General features: G+C 39.3%; 1 protein-coding gene across 1 annotated transcript in view; it reads right to left on the reverse strand.

Annotated features, from left to right (window-relative positions):
• LOC121385157 overlaps window positions 1-19,890 on the reverse strand; it is a 60,079-nt gene that overhangs the window by 16,639 nt on the left and 23,550 nt on the right. The window contains exon 8 of the mRNA XM_041515695.1: window positions 18,795-18,992. Within this exon, the coding sequence (XP_041371629.1) occupies window positions 18,795-18,992 (198 nt within the window). The remainder of the gene's footprint in view (window positions 1-18,794; window positions 18,993-19,890) is intronic.

Here is a 19,890-nt window from a genome sequence, read left to right on the forward strand (position 1 = left end):
TCACATCTCATACCCAGTCTACAGATATAGTACAGTAACAATATTTCACATCTCATACCCAGTCTAATGCTATACAGTAACAATATTTCACATCTCGTACCCAGTCTACAGATATACAGTAACAATATTTCACATCTCGTACCCAGTCTACAGATATACAGTAACAATATTTCACATCTCATACCCAGTCTACAGATATACAGTAACAATATTTCACATCTCATACCCAGTCTAATGTTATACAGTAACAATATTTCACATCTCATACCCAGTCTAATGTTATACAGTAACAATATTTCACATCTTGTACCCAGTCTAATACCATACAGTAACAATATTTCACATCTCATACCCAGTCTAATGCCATACAGTAACAATATTTCACATCTCATACCCAGTCTAATGCTATACAGTAACAATATTTCACATCTCATACCCAGTCTACAGCTATATAGTAACAATATTTCACATCTCGTACCCAGTCTAATACTATACAGTAACAATATTTCACATCTCGTACCCAGTCTAATGCTATACAGTAACAATATTTCACATATGATACCCAGTCTACAGATATACAGTAACAATATTTCACATCTCATACCCAGTCTACAGATATACAGTAACAATATTTCACATCTCATACCCAGTCTACAGATATACAGTAACAATATTTCACATCTCATACCCAGTCTAATGTTATACAGTAACAATATTTCACATCTCGTACCCAGTCTACAGATATACAGTAACAATATTATACAGTAACAATATTTCACATCTCGTACCCAGTCTACAGATATACAGTAACAATATTTCACATCTCATACCCAGTCTACAGATATACAGTAACAATATTTCACATCTCATACCCAGTCTAATGTAATACAGTAACAATATTTCACATCTCATACCCAGTCTAATGTTATACAGTAACAATATTTCACATCTTGTACCCAGTCTAATACTATACAGTAACAATATTTCACATCTCGTACCCAGTCTAATGCTATACAGTAACAATATTTCACATATGATACCCAGTCTACAGATATACAGTAACAATATTTCACATCTCATACCCAGTCTACAGATATACAGTAACAATATTTCACATCTCATACCCAGTCTAATGTTATACAGTAACAATATTTCACATCTCATACCCAGTCTAATGTTATACAGTAACAATATTTCACATCTCGTACCCAGTCTAATGCTATACAGTAACAATATTTCACATCTTATACCCAGTCTACAGATATACAGTAACAATATTTCACATCTCGTACCCAGTCTACAGATATACAGTAACAATATTTCACATCTCGTACCCAGTCTACAGATATACAGTAACAATATTTCACATCTCATACCCAGTCTACAGATATACAGTAACAATATTTCACATCTGATACCCAGTCTAATGTTATACAGTAACAATATTTCACATCTCATACCCAGTCTACAGATATACAGTAACAATATTTCACATCTCATACCCAGTCTACAGATATACAGTAACAATATTTCACATCTCATACCCAGTCTACAGATATACAGTAACAATATTTCACATCTCATACCCAGTCTAATGTTATACAGTAACAATATTTCACATCTCATACCCAGTCTACAGCTATATAGTAACAATATTTCACATCTCGTACCCAGTCTAATACTATACAGTAACAATATTTCACATCTCATACCTATCCTTACCGAAATAACTTATACAAACTTATAAGTGAAGTATACTTGACTTATACGCCACTTATAAGTTACCTATATATTTGTATAAGTGAAGTATCAGTGTGTCAGTGCTGTTACGTTCCAGCCTTGCTGTATTCATGCTGTATGTTTTACACACACATACATACATGGCAGTTGGTGTCAGTGCTGTTATGTTCCAGCCTTGCTGTATTCATGCTGTATGTTTTACACACACATACATACATACATGGCAGTTGGTGTCAGTGCTGTTAAGTTCCAGACTTGCTGTATTCATGCTGTATGTTTTACACACACATACATACATACATGGCAGTTGGTGTCAGTGCTGTTAAGTTCCAGCCTTGCTGTATTCATGCTGTATGTTTTACACACACACAAACTCACATACATACATGGCAGTTGGTGTCAGTGCTGTTAAGTTCCAGACTTGCTGTATTCATGCTGTATGTTTTACACACACATACATACATGGCAGTTGGTGTCAGTGCTGTTAAGTTCCAGCCTTGCTGTATTCATGCTGTATGTTTTACACACACACACACACACACATACATGGCAGTTGGTGTCAGTGCTGTTAAGTTCCAGCCTTGCTGTATTCATGCTGTATGTTTTACACACACACACACACACACATACATGGCAGTTGGTGTCAGTGCTGTTAAGTTCCAGCCTTGCTGTATTCATGCTGTATGTTTTACACACACACACACACATACATACATGGCAGTTGGTGTCAGTGCTGTTATGTTCCAGCCTTGCTGTATTCATGCTGTATGTTTTACACACACACATATACATGGCAGTTGGTGTCAGTGCTGTTAAGTACCAGCCTTGCTGTATTCATGCTGTATGTTTTACACACACACACACATACATGGCAGTTGGTGTCAGTGCTGTTATGTTCCAGCCTTGCTGTATTCATGCTGTATGTTTTACACATACATACATACATGGCAGTTGGTGTCAGTGCTGTTAAGTACCAGCCTTGCTGTATTCATGCTGTATGTTTTACACACACACCCACCACCATCATTTATTTTTTCTTGTTGAACCAGATTGTGTGAAGATAGACTCCATTAAATTATAATGAATTTATATTACTATAACCGATTGTGCCCCCCTCCCCCCCCCCCCCCTCCTTTCAAGTATTATCACTTTTGGTCTATTATTATTTATTATTCGCACACATAATAATAATAATAATAATAAAAAAGGTGTGTTTTTTTAATCACAAGGAAGAAAAATAAAGTATGTGGTATATATCACTCCCATCCTTGGTCCTCAAAAATCCAATTACGGAAACTGCAATCCGTAGGCAAGATTTTTAAAAGGGGAGGGGCGAATTCTTCGTGATGGGAACTATCTTTAAAAAAAACAAAAAAAACTTTAGGTAATGTTATCTAAATTTGATACCCAAAAATATGGCCTTTGGTATATACATTTTTTTTTTTTTTAAATTTAATGGGTCTTGTGTACGTACCCACCTCATCCCCCTCCCCCATCCCCTCCCCTCCCCTTCCCCCTGCGTACGGGCCTAAGACATACAATCTTTTGTGACATTTGGAGTCATTTCCGAGTGCTGTCACGTCGCACATGTAATCCGACTATAAATCTGTCAGCGTACGTCTGTTTTAAAATCATGTATTTTGAAAATATAACACGCATGAAAATAATAATATATAATTATAAAAAGACGAATGAAAGCGATAATATGATTGGTCGGTTCCTGAACAGCCATAGGATTTGATTAGCTAAGAGATATCCACAGCAAAAGGCGCCATATGTGGTTTGCGAACAAAAATATTTGTATTATTGTGACAATAAATTGATTGTTTAGTGCTATGAATTTGACTTGAGATCATTTTGACTGTGCAGAAACATTCAGAGTTTATTATCGAATACTTGGCTATGGCGAAAAATTAACAACTTTGGTCAGGTTAGGATTTCCTACTATTTTCGTTACGTTTGGAGGAGAAAAAAGACGTTTGGAAGGGAAAAAAAGTAAACATGATTTTACTATTTTCTAAATTATTCTAGATACCTTTGATATATAAGTTTAGTCCTGACATGCTTGGCATGATGCAACATTGGGTCAGAATACTGAAAATTTCCAATATGGCCGATCAAAGCATTTTTTTTTTTCTGGGGCAATTTAAATACACATAGATCACATTGACTTCATAAATAATACATTTAAATGCAAAATAAATATTTTAAGATACCAAATTGATGCACAGAATTGTTTTTATAATTTCACCGATGCATACAGATTTTTTACAAGGGATAGAGTATGGTGATTTAGGTCACATGACCAGTTTCATGTACTCGATAGGTCAGCATGCTTTGTTTACAAATAAATTTAGTTTTAACTTGTTTATTTGATTAAAGAATCACAAGTAGCAGTCATTTTTCATTTTATTTAGTAATATATATTCTTTTTGGGTACTATGTTTCGTCCCCAACCCAGTTCGCTCCCAGTCTGTTCACCCCCCAACTATTTGTGGGTTCGCCCCCTCCCCTAATATTATGTTAGGTGATAAAAATGATTTTGGCTTAATAGTCCAGGCATTTTGAGCGCTATATAGGTCAAACCTCACACAAATTGCAACAGAAAGTATTTCAACTGTTTTATATACATTAATATGTCCTCTTTGACATATAAAAAGTCTTAATGAATTCTGCAAGGGGAAAGTATTTTAAACCGGTCCTGCATTACCCCACCCTCATACAACTTTCTGTGCATTTCAGTAGATTTGTTTGTACATGTAGTAGAGTCAAGATAAGGCTCAACTCATCAAAAACAATTGCTACAAGCATTCTTTTGGGTGGTTTTATGCTTGTTGAGGTGTGCACATTACCACTAAAATTTATTTTAAAAATCGACCAATCAGAAAGCGATAAAATCCAAGATGGCAGCTATTTTAAAAATTCTTTTTCGAAGAATACTAGTATCGCGGAAATGATGCACTAAAATACTTACTAAATGTATTAGAAGCATGAAGCTTGGCCCCAAAACAGATAATGACTGAATATTAAGAGTTTCAAGATATGGAGCCAATGTAAATTCCTTCCATGGCAGCCATTTTGGAAATGGTTACTAGATTTCTTATTTAAAAAAAAATCAGATTTAAACAATCCAATCATATGTGCAACTCACATAAATTGCTACAGAAAGTAGCTCAACTCTTTGTATATAAGATGTCCTCTTTAACACGTACAAACAAGTCAGTCTTTTGAGGCATCTTGGAAGCGGAAAGTACATATAATCGGCCCTAACCCAATGTTTTATACATTTTCAGTGCTCTTGCTACTTTACTTGAATTTCTGGTGTTTCAACTATTAGCTATTTGAATTCAAACTTTCTGTTATAGCTTTATGTATATAGTTCGTACACAATAATAATACATACTTTTGTATTAATTGAAGTGGTTTTACTTCATAGTGCATCAAAACCATCAGCCAATAGATTTCCATACAGCACCAGTAGCTCATCACTATCCTGAGACCTTTTCAGCTGCTCACAATCAAGTCACAGGTACACTGCGTTGTTTTCGTTATCTTCGTCTAATAGAAGCCCACTTGAGTTACTGCAACCAGATCCACGACAGTTGCCACATGCTGGAGAGCATTCCATATCATGCTTTTTGCAGGTACATCTCGGACTACCACAAACACTCTTACAGTTACATCTGATTACAAGAAGGAGTTCTTGTGGGGCTGGGGGCAGGTCTGTCTGTACAGGAATAAGTCCACCATTACTCTCACTCGATCACCATTCTGTTGGTGAAATTCCAACATCAAAGCCCTTCCACTGCTGTATCTGGCAATACACACGAAGGCTGTGGTACTTCGCAGCATCTGATGTAGGTGGCAAACTCTGTGGTTGGACATGGGAAGTACTACTGCATGCAACCTTCTCACAAAATCGTTTGTATCACAGAGAGTTCAGCGTGTCTTCAGTTTTTCCACCATACAAACTCACCAGGATTTGTTGCTTGCTCACGAAAGTGGTGGTTTGTCTTGAATTTTCTTAGGGACGATCCCTTTCCAATTCCACACAGGCACGAGGTTGTGTGACATCCCAGAATGGCGTGAAGGAAGAGGATGTGATTACATACATCTGCACCTAGCTGTCGGAAGAATATGTGAGTCATGTTGGATGAGTGCTCCACCATCCAACACATATCAAATTTCACCAGTGATACTTGTGTCATCTGGGGTAAGAAGAGCCCAAATGGCATCAGCAAGAACTGGCTTCTGTGGTTGTCGAAGAAGTAGATTGGGATCAAAGAGGGCTGGTGGGTGAGTACACAATTCATATTTGAAGACATCCTCAAGATCCTTTAAGGTCTTTGCAGCTATTGTCAGTTGCTGAAAAAGGAGCTGTGGGTCAATCTGCACTGATTCGCCATCTATCTAGTATCTAGTGTGACAACCTGGTGTTTCCGCTTGAAGGTATACTCTGAAACAGTTTCCCCATCCATACCATCCAGAATTGACTTTCCAACAGTCTTTGCCTTGTTGACGTTGACAGTGCTGTGGGCATGTACAAATGTACTCCTGTGAAGATGTTGCGCAGGGTCTGATCATCACTGAAAGGGCTCCTTTCCTTGAGATTCTCGAGAACAGACAGGGTGTCCTTCCAATCACGAGCTTGTCTCGCTTTTGTCATGTCCTTGTTCTGCTCTCCTGTGTCGTAGCATGCTTGTCAATTCTTGCACCACCCTGTTCACTTCAGCACAAGCCGGCATCGACATCAGCCACATTAGTCACTGTTGCTCAGTCATGCCTCATCCCCTCGTAAGGCCCCCACTGGTCTTCATGCTTCTCATTAGCACTTGCTCTATTATCAGATCTGATGACAAGCCAGCCCATAGACAATCACTCCGTCTAACCACATGCATGCCGTTCTCTGGTAATTCACCTCGAAGGTTGGACATCCATTGCAGATATACACGTGCAGATTTTGTGTATAGGTTATGTCCAGATGGGCCATATACAGTAGCATTTCGGAAACAGCATGAAGATGCAGTGCCCAATTGCCAGTACGCTCAGCTCATACAAACATGCGTAGAATATCCACCATGTCCATATACTGCAACCAGAGTGTAGCAGCCCTAGAAGAGTTCTTTAAGGTTTGAGTACTTTTTTCAAGAAGATTCTTGATTCTGGACACCACGTCTGCCTGGCAAACTTCAGCTGCTGACATTGTACCTTCCATAAGATTGTCATAGAGGTCACAAACTTCCTGCATGTCAGGGTTGCTAGACATGTGTGCACCAGTCGCTTCACGTCTGCCTTCCTCAGTCTCCAATGTTTCAGTACCTCGAAAACCTCTGTCATCCAGATCATCAAGCCGACTTGGTAGAGATACATTGAATGTGTTGGATATCACCAGTGCACTGAGGGCAGCATTAACAATGAGGTGTGCTCGAACTGCTCGGGCAATCGCTTTACCGGAAAGGATGTGTACAACTGCATTAGATGCATAGATTAATTCCAGTACTTGCTGTAGTCCAGATGCAGCCATGAGGTGCCCAATACATCCAAGAAAGCTCATTTGTGTATAAAAGCCACCTAAGCACAGGACAATATCATGCAACTTGCTTGTTACAGGTTCCACATCAATAATGTTGAGAGCTTTCTACCACAGTGGTTGGTCAAATGTTACAATTGGTGTCACATTGTATTGGCGTGCATGCGAAGTGATAAACTCCAGCATTGAGTAAATGCATGTAACATCACTAGCACTCATGTCGATCATTGGGAGAAACATCACAGATGACTTGCCAGGGTGAACTCCTTGATGCGACTTCTGCATCATGCCAGACCAAGATGGCCTTGGTGATCCAAACATTATAGAAGCCTTCCACAGAATATCAAGATTAGCTGTTGGATCATGTGCCTTTATCTCGTAAAGCTTTTGGTAAGCAACTGCAGTGAGCCCTTGACGTTCTTCTCTGTGATATCTTATCTGAATTTGTCCAACCTTTGATGTCACTGGGTGTGACTTTTACTCTGCGGATTGGTTTGCTAACTTTGGTTCCAGGTGTTATGGCAGCTATTATTCCCATACCGTGGAAGGTACCATGACCATCAAGTGTTCGGATATTGTGGTCCACATTGTCTCCAACATACTGAACAAATTGACCTGTGAAGTCAGGGATGTCCATGCCATAGGATAAGGCTGCATTTTGTTCAAACTCACAAATCTCTTGATAAGAACAACAGAATCCATGCTTGTGAAGAGAATCAATTAAGAAACGAGATGCGAAATGATGGTGTAGCTGCATGCCTAATCCAATCTGCAATGGTGCCAACATTGATCGGGAAGCTTGCATTATTTCTTGTCCAATGGCAGCAACTTTCATCTTGACAGATTTCCCAACAAAAAGTCCTTCCAGGAAAACTGAGCGTTTCGGGAAGGAACTGGATACAGTCATCTTCAGATTGAAATGTTTCAAATGCCGGGTAGACCTCTGCTGATGTTTCAACCGCTTTGATGTTATCTCTGATGAGCTTGACAGTCGTTTGTACCATTTTCAGCTTCTCTGTGTTCAAATCAACTGATTTACTTTGACTGTAAAACTCTTGGATCACAGTGGCAGCTTTAGTCCTGAAGGTAACCACATTGGATTTGCTATTAATCTCAGTTTGCATAATCCTGCTTCCAAAGTGTTTATGGAGTTTGCTTTTCATGTGCATGTAGGCATATGCTTCTTGTTCTGAAATGGCTAGATTATGTTCCATACGGTTAATTAGATCATTAATAGTGATCTGTTCCTCATCGTTTTCTTCCAGGAAACTAGCAACTTCAAGGAAGGCATCAGTCCTTTTATCAGCTTGTGGGCGTCCCACCTTTGCCTTTTTGAGGCATGCTTCACTTGTTTGATGAACTGTTGGTATCTGTTTATTCGTACGGAAATTCACACTACACTCCTGATGGTGGATAGCATCTGCAGCAGGGAGGTCGTGAACATGCAAAATTCTTGCTTCTACAGTTTCTGCCCAAGTATCGCCTCTTCTGCGACATGCTTCAAGGTCACTGTTCTTGAATTCAATTGTCCTCACTGATATTACATTATGCTTTCTATGCTTTCTATTGCTTCCTCCAGGTTGGCCACAAAAGAGAGTCAGCATCGTAGTGAAACTGATCTTCACTCGACCAAAGAACACACCTTTTCCTATCTGTATCATAACCATGCTGTTGCTGCTGCTGCCTAATATCTTTAGATATTTATTGTGGATTGCAGTATTTTCGCCTACATTCTTGGTGTATAGAGGAGGTATTACTGTCAACTTGCTTGATTTATGCTCTCACCCCCCTTCTCCCCAAGAATTGCTGCTGTTAAGTATTTCCATCTAATGTCTCTTTACAAATTACACAAACTTCAGACACATCCATTAGTTAAGACCCAGACTTCTTTTACCATTACCATGCTGTCCTAGAAAGTTAAATTAATGTCCTATATCTAAAATGTTGTTAAATATACTCAATAAAACAAATTAACGGCCAGCAGCTATTGTGTGGGGAAGCTTTCTATCAAATTTCAGAACTCGGCTTTAGGAATCTGGAACCATTATTTTTCAATGCTTATGCAAGTTATTGAAGAGAACCTGATGCCTGTATATGTTTGGAAATTCTTTATTGTTAAACTAATATCCAGCTAAATGTATATGTCCAAAATATCTACTGGCCCTTTCATGAATTTTATTGAGTATAGAATGTGGTTTAGGAAAACACTACCACATGTAAGATAGGTTATTGTGTCCCCTTTGGGCTTCCATACATTTGTTTTTACGTAATTCTCGTGATGCATTTGTGAACTTATTGATACAAAATATGACATCTCAGCGCCTTTTAGTAGTTATAATCAATGTGTATGTGTGTTACAAAAACAACGAACGCAATTATCAGCGTTTGATTAGTTTAGAAACGTGTATAGCAGCTGACTAGATCACTGCCAGATATGTAAACAAGGTCATGATCAACGTTAAAATGTTGATTCGGTCGTTTATGTTAGAATATATAATTTTCTCTGTACTTTTATATTATAATTGTTTTGTGTAACTGTTGTATCTGTATATACTTACCAACATGTGTTCCAACTTCAAATTATAACGACGTTGTTTCGATGAATAAATCACGTAATTTAGAAAGTTCAACTGTTGTCGACAGCGTGGTTTATCTCCCTGTTTCTATGGAGCGCCATCAGATTGATCGTGCCATTTCGCAAATGTTGCTAACTGTGAGATTAAATTAAACATAACAAGCAACAGCACTGTATGGGTGCATCCATCAGAACACTGAACTAAACAGGCCCCTGAGTGTTTTCTGACCAGTACACCAGATTGTGCAAAGGTAAATGTTATCCAGACAAAAGTTCCGGCACCAGTACGTGAAAGGTGCAAAAGAACAAATGTCTCAGCAGTCCTCAGCTGTTGATTCGAAGGACATCTCGGTGTGCAGCCTAGAATCCAACAGCAACCCTCAACGGCGATGAGGACGGCTAGTGTTTACCAGTGTCTGCGCAGCCACCACAGGATCCAGATGATGGTAGCCCTCGACATCCTTAGTGGAGACGTCCCTCAGGTAAGAGTTGGCAAAGATGGAGGCCGTCGGTCAGAAACAGCCAGTGAGTATGTGCTGGATAGGAGTGCTACAGTGCAAGGACATGGTGGCGGCCAGTGCACGCAGTTCATGCGGGTTTGAGGCAGAATGTGCAGGCAAACCTGCCGTCTGGTACGCCGACAGAATCGTAGATCTAATCCATGGAGCCACAGTATTCTTGGTAATGACTGTTAAGTGCATCTGGTGACAAGAAAGGAACAATATAGTGGTTCAGAGCTCGAACAGGACACAAAGCCAAGTCTTCAGTAGCGGCCGGACCCAGGATGGACAATAACTCTTGGACCACATACGTTCGCGGCGCTTGATCAGGAAGCTGATTCTTTCCAACAAAGTTCATAAGGAACCCCAAGGTAACCGACTTGCATTCACTGTGAAACTGAACCAGGTCCACATCCAAGGCATGTAGTTCAGAAACATGAGCAGCCGTTGCGAACCCCAACAAGAAGACAGTCTTCCGAGTAACAGCTTCCAAGGAGGACTCTTCCATTGGCTCATAGGGTACCACAGTCAAGGACCTCAAAACCAGATTCATGACCCACTTCGGAGGATGAAGCGATGAACTTGATCTTCTAATTTAAACCCTTTAATCATCTTATGGATCTCCGGGATAGCAGATAACTTCGTACCAGTAGCAAGATCACGGACAGTAGCGAAGACTGAGACGTAACCCGCAATCGTCGAGCCCTTGAGCTTCAGAGACGTACGGAGGTACACCAGGAAATCAGCCAGACGAGGAACAAGGCATACCATCTGGCATCCTGCACCTGAGGAGCTATGGTCACCAGGAAAACATCAAATAGGACAGCATGTACAAACATCTACGCTGAACTGAAGCCATCGACTGGACATGCTGATTTGTAAGTTATAGGAAAACGTCTGGTCCCGCCGGAAACAGCGCCATACAAGGCCGGCGCCACACCATTGAAGGATAGGTTGAAGATGGGATACGTTCGTTGTGACGAATGGGGAATGCCACAAACGAAGCCGACTCATGGAAACCGCGACATCGGATCAGTCATCAAAACGGAAAACTTCTAGAATGGTGCCAGTGGATGGTGCAGTGATGAAAGCATCTCATACACCGTAGCGAGATAATCCCTCATGTGGTGCACTGCGTCCGGATCAGTAATCTGGCACAGGCAATTCGATCCGATGTACTGGCTGCAATCGGAAACATGGACTGTGGATGGGCCCGTGAGGAGCCGGTGTAAACCCTGAACGTCGTATTAGCTGCAGACCAGTGTGGACGGTCTGATGTACTGACTGCAAACGGAGACACAGATCGGCACAAGCCGGTGGAACCCTGGACGCTGTACCACTTCGATTGATCACGGGACGACGGTACCAAACAATCTTTCAGTTCGTTACAGGGCTCCGACTGCTTGCTGGAAGAAGCCATCTGCACGGGCCGGTTACTGGTAGCCATGTAAACTGACAGAGGCCTGTGGTAGCCAACGATCGAATGACGACATCTGCCGGTAGAACCTCCGTGGTGATCATCGGAACCAGACCCTTCTTGGCTGGAACCGGTGGATGGGCCAGCGACAGTAGTATCTCATATATGACAGCCAGACAGTCCCTTAGTGACAGGTGGTCCACCGCATCCAGATCTTCCAGCACCGCAGGAACCGATACATCATCAAAAAAGTCACGTAGCACTTGTGAACAGGCAACCCGGTCGCTCTGGTCATGGCCCGATGGAGACCCGGACCGTGGATAGTCCCGTCTGGGATACCGGAGAACCGGACCATGGGCAGTCCTGTGTGGATACCGGAGAGCCGAACCATGGATGGTCCCGTCTGGATACTGTGGACCCCGCGTCCGCCAATAATCTTCGTGGAGGAACCGATGGAGCCGCTGGATTCTGTGGTGAATGGCTTTGGCTTCGACCACTGCGGTGATCCTTGGACCCTCGCACCCGCACCTTTGAAGGTGGGTCAGAAAGGCGATCCGAAGATGGACGTTTTGATGAAGAAGTACCCTTCTCGGCCCGCTTACTGGAACCCACTTGCACGCCTGAAGACTGGTTGGCCGCCGCTGGTGACTTCCATGGAGCCGTAGGTCCTGAAGTTGTACTAGGTACCGCTTTCAATGAAGAGGGGGGCCGGAACTGGATCCCTCCTCTGCAGGTTGAGGATCCGCCCTGGAAGCAACCACCGTCATCGCTGTTAACGTCTCCTGTAACATGGCCGGCAGCAACAATATCAGCGCGTCCGCTACCGAGTAGGCTATGGAAGACACAATAGATCCCGCCTGTGTAGAGTCAGTCTTCTTGGATCTGGTTGACAACATTTTCAAGTAGACCGCAAACTCCTACTCTGACAGCTGAGAGCAACCATCACATCTAGTCTCCGAAGAGCAGGGCACTAACACGAGGGACACAGCTCATGTGGATCGTCTCTAGACAAAAACTTCCCACAACCAGTACAGGATATTTGTCGAGAAGCTCTAACCTCAGACATAATAACAATTTCTACAAAGAGAAATAATATAAAATCATTAACACAAAACCGGTAACAGGGCCGCCATCTTTGCAAATGGCGATCATGCAACGTTAACCAGCAAACTGGTAGAAAGCACACTGAAAACAAGTGTTTATGCCAAAATAATACATCGAGAAACATAACAACAAAGACAAGGGTTACAAAAGTGTTGAACTCGGAAATTACTAGTATCCGACATGGTAAATAATTATCTCTGTTCAAAGAGAAATAAAAGACAACCATAAAAAACACAAAGCTGGTAACAGGGCCGCCATCTTTGCAAATGGCGACCACACAACGTGCACTGGTAAAAACAATCTTGGTAGAAAAACACACTTGAAAACAAGTGTTTTTACACCAAAATAATATGAGAAAGATAACAACAATGACAGAAACGAATCCATCAAACACACGAATAGTTATCACACAAAAAACCCAAATATGACTCCAAAGCAACAGCCCCTGCACATGCTGTAACCTCACCGTGGTGCAGGGGTGTAACATTCTCTTTAAGAATGGCCAATACAGCACAAAATTGAAGTTTTGAGTAAAATTCAGTATCCGTAAAATTCTGTGATATTTGTGTTTTTGCACAGTTCTTTACACTGTTTTTGTTTGGGTCTTGAATTTTTATATTGATGTTGATCATCACTTTATTTATTTGCATTACCATAGTTTGACACCCAATAGCCGATGTATTTTTCATGCTGGGGTGTCGTTAAACATTCATTCATTCATTCCAAAGCAACAGAGCCAAAAAAGTACGTCCAGACCAGAAAGTGAAGAGAAAAAGAAGGCAGCTATAGTCACATGACCGGAACTACAAAGGAGCATGCAGTAGAAGATTTAGGCCATCCCATTCACTGTTGGGATGTTTGGGCCAGTCCACTAGCATGGGGGGGGGGGGGGGGGGGGGGGGGGGGGGTGTGTGTGTGTGTGTGAAATGCACTTGTTTAAAAAGAAATTGTTTTGGCTACAATAAACCACTGTTCATACAAAAAGTCAGTTTGTTTTGTTTAGTGACACCACTAGAGCAGATTGATTTATTAATCATTGGCTATTGGATGTCAAACATTGGTAATTTTGACATAGTCTTCAAGAAGATATGCACCATCCCAGACAGGATAGTACATACCAAGCCCTTTGATACCTTTGATACACCAGTCGTGGTGCACTGGCTGGAACAGGAAATAGCCTAAGCATCAAGCGGGCTCTTTACCGCTGGGGTACACACCGCCCTAATTGTTTATACTGATACGTGAATTGTGACAAAAAAATGTCCCTTTAAGTGCTCATTCCTCTCCCATTCTAATTTTTAAATGCGTGAGAAACGAATTGATTGGTGGAGCAAAACAATCAGGATGAATCTCAGTGACACAGAGGGATTCCTTAATATTGTCTCCATAAAGTTTTCCTTCTGTGTTTTTCGGTGTTGGCCAGTGAACATATTTGACCTACTTGAAACAAGTTAATCCAAGTTATAAACAAACACAATTACCAAGCTGTCGGTGGTTCTTACTGTATTGTGTGACAATACCAAGGATTTCCGATATTGACCTATTTGAAACAAGTTAATCCAAGTTATAACAAACACAATTACCATGCTGTCGTGGTTCTTACTGTATTGTGTGACATTACCAAGGATTTCCGATATTGACCTATTTGAAACAAGTTAATCCAAGTTATAAACAAACACAATTACCATGCTGTGGGTGGTTCTTACTGTATTGTGTGACATTACCAAGGATTTCCGATATTGACCTATTTGAAACAATTTAATCCAAGTTATAAACAAACACAATTACCATGCTGTCGTGGTTCTTACTGTATTGTGTGACATTACCAAGGATTTCCGATATTGAGCTATTTGAAACAAGTTAATCCAAGTTATAAACAAACACAATTACCAAGCTGTCGTGGTTCTTACTGTATTGTGTGACATTACCAAGGATTTCCGATATTGACCTATTTGAAACAAGTTAATCCAAGTTATAAACAAACACAATTACCATGCTGTCGGTGGTTCTTACTGTATTGTGTGACATTACCAAGGATTTCCGATATTGACCTATTTGAAACAAGTTAATCCAAGTTATAAACAAACACAATTACCATGCTGTCGTGGTTCTTACTGTATTGCGTGACATTACCCAGGATTTCCGATATTGACCTACTTGAAACAAGTTAATGCAAGTTATAAACAAACACAATTACCATGCTGTCGGTGGTTCTTACTGTATTGTGTGACATTACCAAGGATTTCCGATATTGACCTATTTGAAACAAGTTAATCCAAGTTATAAACAAACACAATTACCAAGCTGTCGTGGTTCTTACTGTATTGTGTGACATTACCAAGGATTTCTGATATTGACCTACTTGAAACAAGTTAATCCAAGTTATAAACAAACACAATTACCAAGCTGTCGGTGGTTCTTACTGTATTGTGTGACATTACCAAGGATTTCCGATATTGACCTATTTGAAACAAGTTAATCCAAGTTATAAACAAACACAATTACCAAGCTGTCGGTGGTTCTTACTGTATTGTGTGACATTACCAAGGATTTCCGATATTGACCTATTTGAAACAAGTTAATCCAAATTACCATGCTGTCATGGTTCTTACTGTATTGTGTGACATTACCAAGGATTTCCGATATTGAGCTATTTGAAACAAGTTAATCCAAGTTATAAACAAACACAATTACCATGCTGTCGGTGGTTCTTACTGTATTGTGTGACATTACCAAGGATTTCCAATATTGACCTATTTGAAACAAGTTAATCCAAGTTATAAACAAACACAATTACCAAGCTGTCGTGGTTCTTACTGTATTGTGTGACATTACCAAGGATTTCCGATATTGACCTACTTGAAACAAGTTAATCCAAGTTATAAACAAACACAATTACCAAGCTGTCGGTGGTTCTTACTGTATTGTGTGACATTACCAAGGATTTCCGATATTGACCTATTTGAAACAAGTTAATCCAAGTTATAAACAAACACAATTACCAAGCTGTCGGTGGTTCTTACTGTATTGTGTGACATTACCAAGGATTTCCGATATTGACCTATTTGAAACAAGTTAATCCAAGTTATAAACAAACACAATTACCATGATGACGTGGTTCTTACTGTATTGTGTGACATTACCAAGGATTTCCGATATTGACCTATTTGAAACAAGTTAATCCAAGTTATAAACAAACACAATTACCATGCTGTAGTGGTTCTTACTGTATTGTGTGACATTACCAAGGATTTCCGATATTGACCTATTTGAAACAAGTTAATCCAAGTTATAAACAAACACAATTACCATGCTGTCATGGTTCTTACTGTATTGTGTGACATTACCAAGGATTTCCGATATTGACCTATTTGAAACAAGTTAATCCAAGTTATAAACAAACACAATTACCAAGCTGTCGGTGGTTCTTACTGTATTGTGTGACATTACCAAGGATTTCCGATATTGACCTACTTGAAACAAGTTAATCCAAGTTATAAACAAACACAATTACCATGCTGTCGTGGTTCTTACTGTATTGTGTGACATTACCAAGGATTTCCGATATTGACCTATTTGAAACAAGTTAATCCAAGTTATAAACAAACACAATTACCATGCTGTCGTGGTTCTTACTGTATTGTGTGACATTACCAAGGATTTCCGATATTGACCTATTTGAAACAAGTTAATCCAAGTTATAAACAAACACAATTACCATGCTGTCGGTGGTTCTTACTGTATTGTGTGACATTACCAAGGATTTCCGATATTGACCTATTTGAAACAAGTTAATCCAAGTTATAAACAAACACAATTACCATGCTGTCGTGGTTCTTACTGTATTGTGTGACATTACCAAGGATTTCCGATATTGACCTATTTGAAACAAGTTAATCCAAGTTATAAACAAACACAATAACCATGCTGTCGGTGGTTCTTACTGTATTGTGTCACATTACCAAGGATTTCCGATATTGAGCTATTTGAAACAAGTTAATCCAAGTTATAAACAAACACAATTACCAAGCTGTCGTGGTTCTTACTGTATTGTGTGACATTACCAAGGATTTCTGATATTGACCTATTTGAAACAAGTTAATCCAAGTTATAAACAAACACAATTACCATGCTGTCGGTGGTTCTTACTGTATTGTGTGACATTACCAAGGATTTCCGATATTGACCTATTTGAAACAAGTTAATCCAAGTTATAAACAAACACAATTACCAAGCTGTCGTGGTTCTTACTGTATTGTGTGACATTACCAAGGATTTCCGATATTGACCTACTTGAAACAAGTTAATCCAAGTTATAAACAAACACAATTACCAAGCTGTCGGTGGTTCTTACTGTATTGTGTGACATTACCAAGGATTTCCGATATTGACCTATTTGAAACAAGTTAATCCAAGTTATAAACAAACACAATTACCAAGCTGTCGGTGGTTCTTACTGTATTGTGTGACATTACCAAGGATTTCCGATATTGACCTATTTGAAACAAGTTAATCCAAATTACCATGCTGTCATGGTTCTTACTGTATTGTGTGACATTACCAAGGATTTCCGATATTGAGCTATTTGAAACAAGTTAATCCAAGTTATAAACAAACACAATTACCATGCTGTCGGTGGTTCTTACTGTATTGTGTGACATTACCAAGGATTTCCGATATTGACCTATTTGAAACAAGTTAATCCAAGTTATAAACAAACACAATTACCATGCTGTCGTGGTTCTTACTGTATTGTGTGACATTACCAAGGATTTCCGATATTGACCTATTTGAAACAAGTTAATCCAAGTTATAAACAAACACAATTACCATGCTGTCGTGGTTCTTACTGTATTGTGTGACATTACCAAGGATTTCCAATATTGACCTATTTGAAACAAGTTAATGCAAGTTATAAACAAACACAATTACCATGCTGTCGGTGGTTCTTACTGTATTGTGTGACATTACCAAGGATTTCCGATATTGACCTATTTGAAACAAGTTAATCCAAGTTATAAACAAACACAATTACCATGCTGTCGGTGGTTCTTACTGTATTGTGTGACATTACCAAGGATTTCCGATATTGACCTATTTGAAACAAGTTAATCCAAGTTATAAACAAACACAATTACCATGCTGTCGGTGGTTCTTACTGTATTGTGTGACATTACCAAGGATTTCCGATATTGACCTATTTGAAACAAGTTAATGCAAGTTATAAACAAACACAATTACCATGCTGTCGTGGTTCTTACTGTATTGTGTGATATTACCAATGATTTCCGATATTGACCTATTTGAAGCAACTCGGCTACTTGATTCGTACTCACACTTGGGCTGAGGTATTCCCAGCGAGTTTCTTTTGAACTACTTTGTTTTATTTAATTTTTTCTTTTAGTTGCAAAATAAAACCATGCTGACAAAAGGAATATTTTATCAATGGAAAAAATCTCCATAAAAATTAGAGAGATAGAATCTTAGGATAGTCTGTAGCCTAATGTATTTTTATATTTACTAACCTGGCCGACTAGTAAAAAAAATTTGAAATAGATCCACAAGCTTGGAACATGATTATTCTATAAATTGTTCTTTTTGACCTTTGCAAAGTTTTCTTATTGCCATATAAAATGTTGATAAAAACCGAAATCAAAACTGAAAATCTACACTTTTGTTAAAACAAATTTCATAAGCATACATGGTCTTCCTGCAGGATACTGCGTTGTTAAACCAAAACCTGCTCTCTCCGGGATATCTGGATACTGTTTGTTAGTCTCAAACACTTGATGAATTTATTTTATTTACAGTATCCAGATAATTTACTTTTCAATAGATAAAAAAACACAAAAAACTTTTGTTCAAGGCTTGTAAGGTTCAAGGAAACACCATGATCAATTAGCAAAACATTCCAAAATGTGTACGAACCCCGTTGTCTATACTGGCATACAACGCAGCCTTGTGTTGTGGAAGCCGGACCATAATTCCACATGTAAAATAGTTCCTTGTCCATGAAAACCACTTGATCCTCACCCGCATCTTTAGGCACTGTTCCCTCAAACAGTGCAAAGTCAACCCAAGAGCCATCGTGCCAGGCACTGTGCATCAGAGACGCTCCCTTTAGACCTGAAACATAGTACAAGTAACAAAAATCACTTGTGTCAGCTCATGTTGAATAGATCAATCTTAAGTCTAGATCATATTACACAATGCAACATAACTGAAAGATCATGTTATGAGCCATCCTACAATACAGCTCAAATGAAATAATTTAAGATTCTATTGTATTTACATCCAAGCTGTTGATAATGATAATCTATTTTTATGCATGTCAATTAGAAATTGTTGACGTTGTAGCGTTCCTGACTTTCATCCGTTTCATTTTTCTTTTAGTTTTATAGTTTTCATTAGGTTTCATATTTTGTTTGGTTTTATCTCTAGCTATATTTCTTATTAACTTCACTTATTAAATAATCATGTACCAGAATCTGAGGAACGTTACTTAGTTATATTGAATGTATAAAGAATGGTCAGAAAATCTACAATGGGGTTATATATAGTCATAAAAATTGGGTAATGTCAGAAATAACGGACATCGCCAAAGATCCAAATAAACATGACTGACCAATGAACAGTGGCACAATCCGAGGGGGAGCACTGGTCATGAAGTGACAGTCTTTTTAGAATCAATTCTGGTTTTGGCTCCAAGATGCAGCCATGTCGATAATTTGTGTTCTCTGGGTTGTATCATTTGGGTGTTTTTACTTTCAGTGCTTGCTTCTATTAGAATGTAATTATATTATTCCAGACAGTATTTGGGTGTTTTTACTTTCAGTGCTTGCTTCTATTAGAATGTAATTATATTATTCCAGACAGTATTTGGGTGTTTTTACTTTCAGTGCTTGCTTCTATTAGAATGTAATTATATTATTCCAGACAGTATTTGGGTGTTTTAACTTTCAGTGCTTGCTTCTATTAGAATGTAATTATATTATTCCAGACAATATTTGCAGGGCTCATGTAT

The sequence above is a fragment of the Gigantopelta aegis genome, chromosome 11 (genome assembly GCF_016097555.1).
Source record: "Gigantopelta aegis isolate Gae_Host chromosome 11, Gae_host_genome, whole genome shotgun sequence".
NCBI lineage: Eukaryota > Metazoa > Mollusca > Gastropoda > Neomphalida > Peltospiridae > Gigantopelta > Gigantopelta aegis.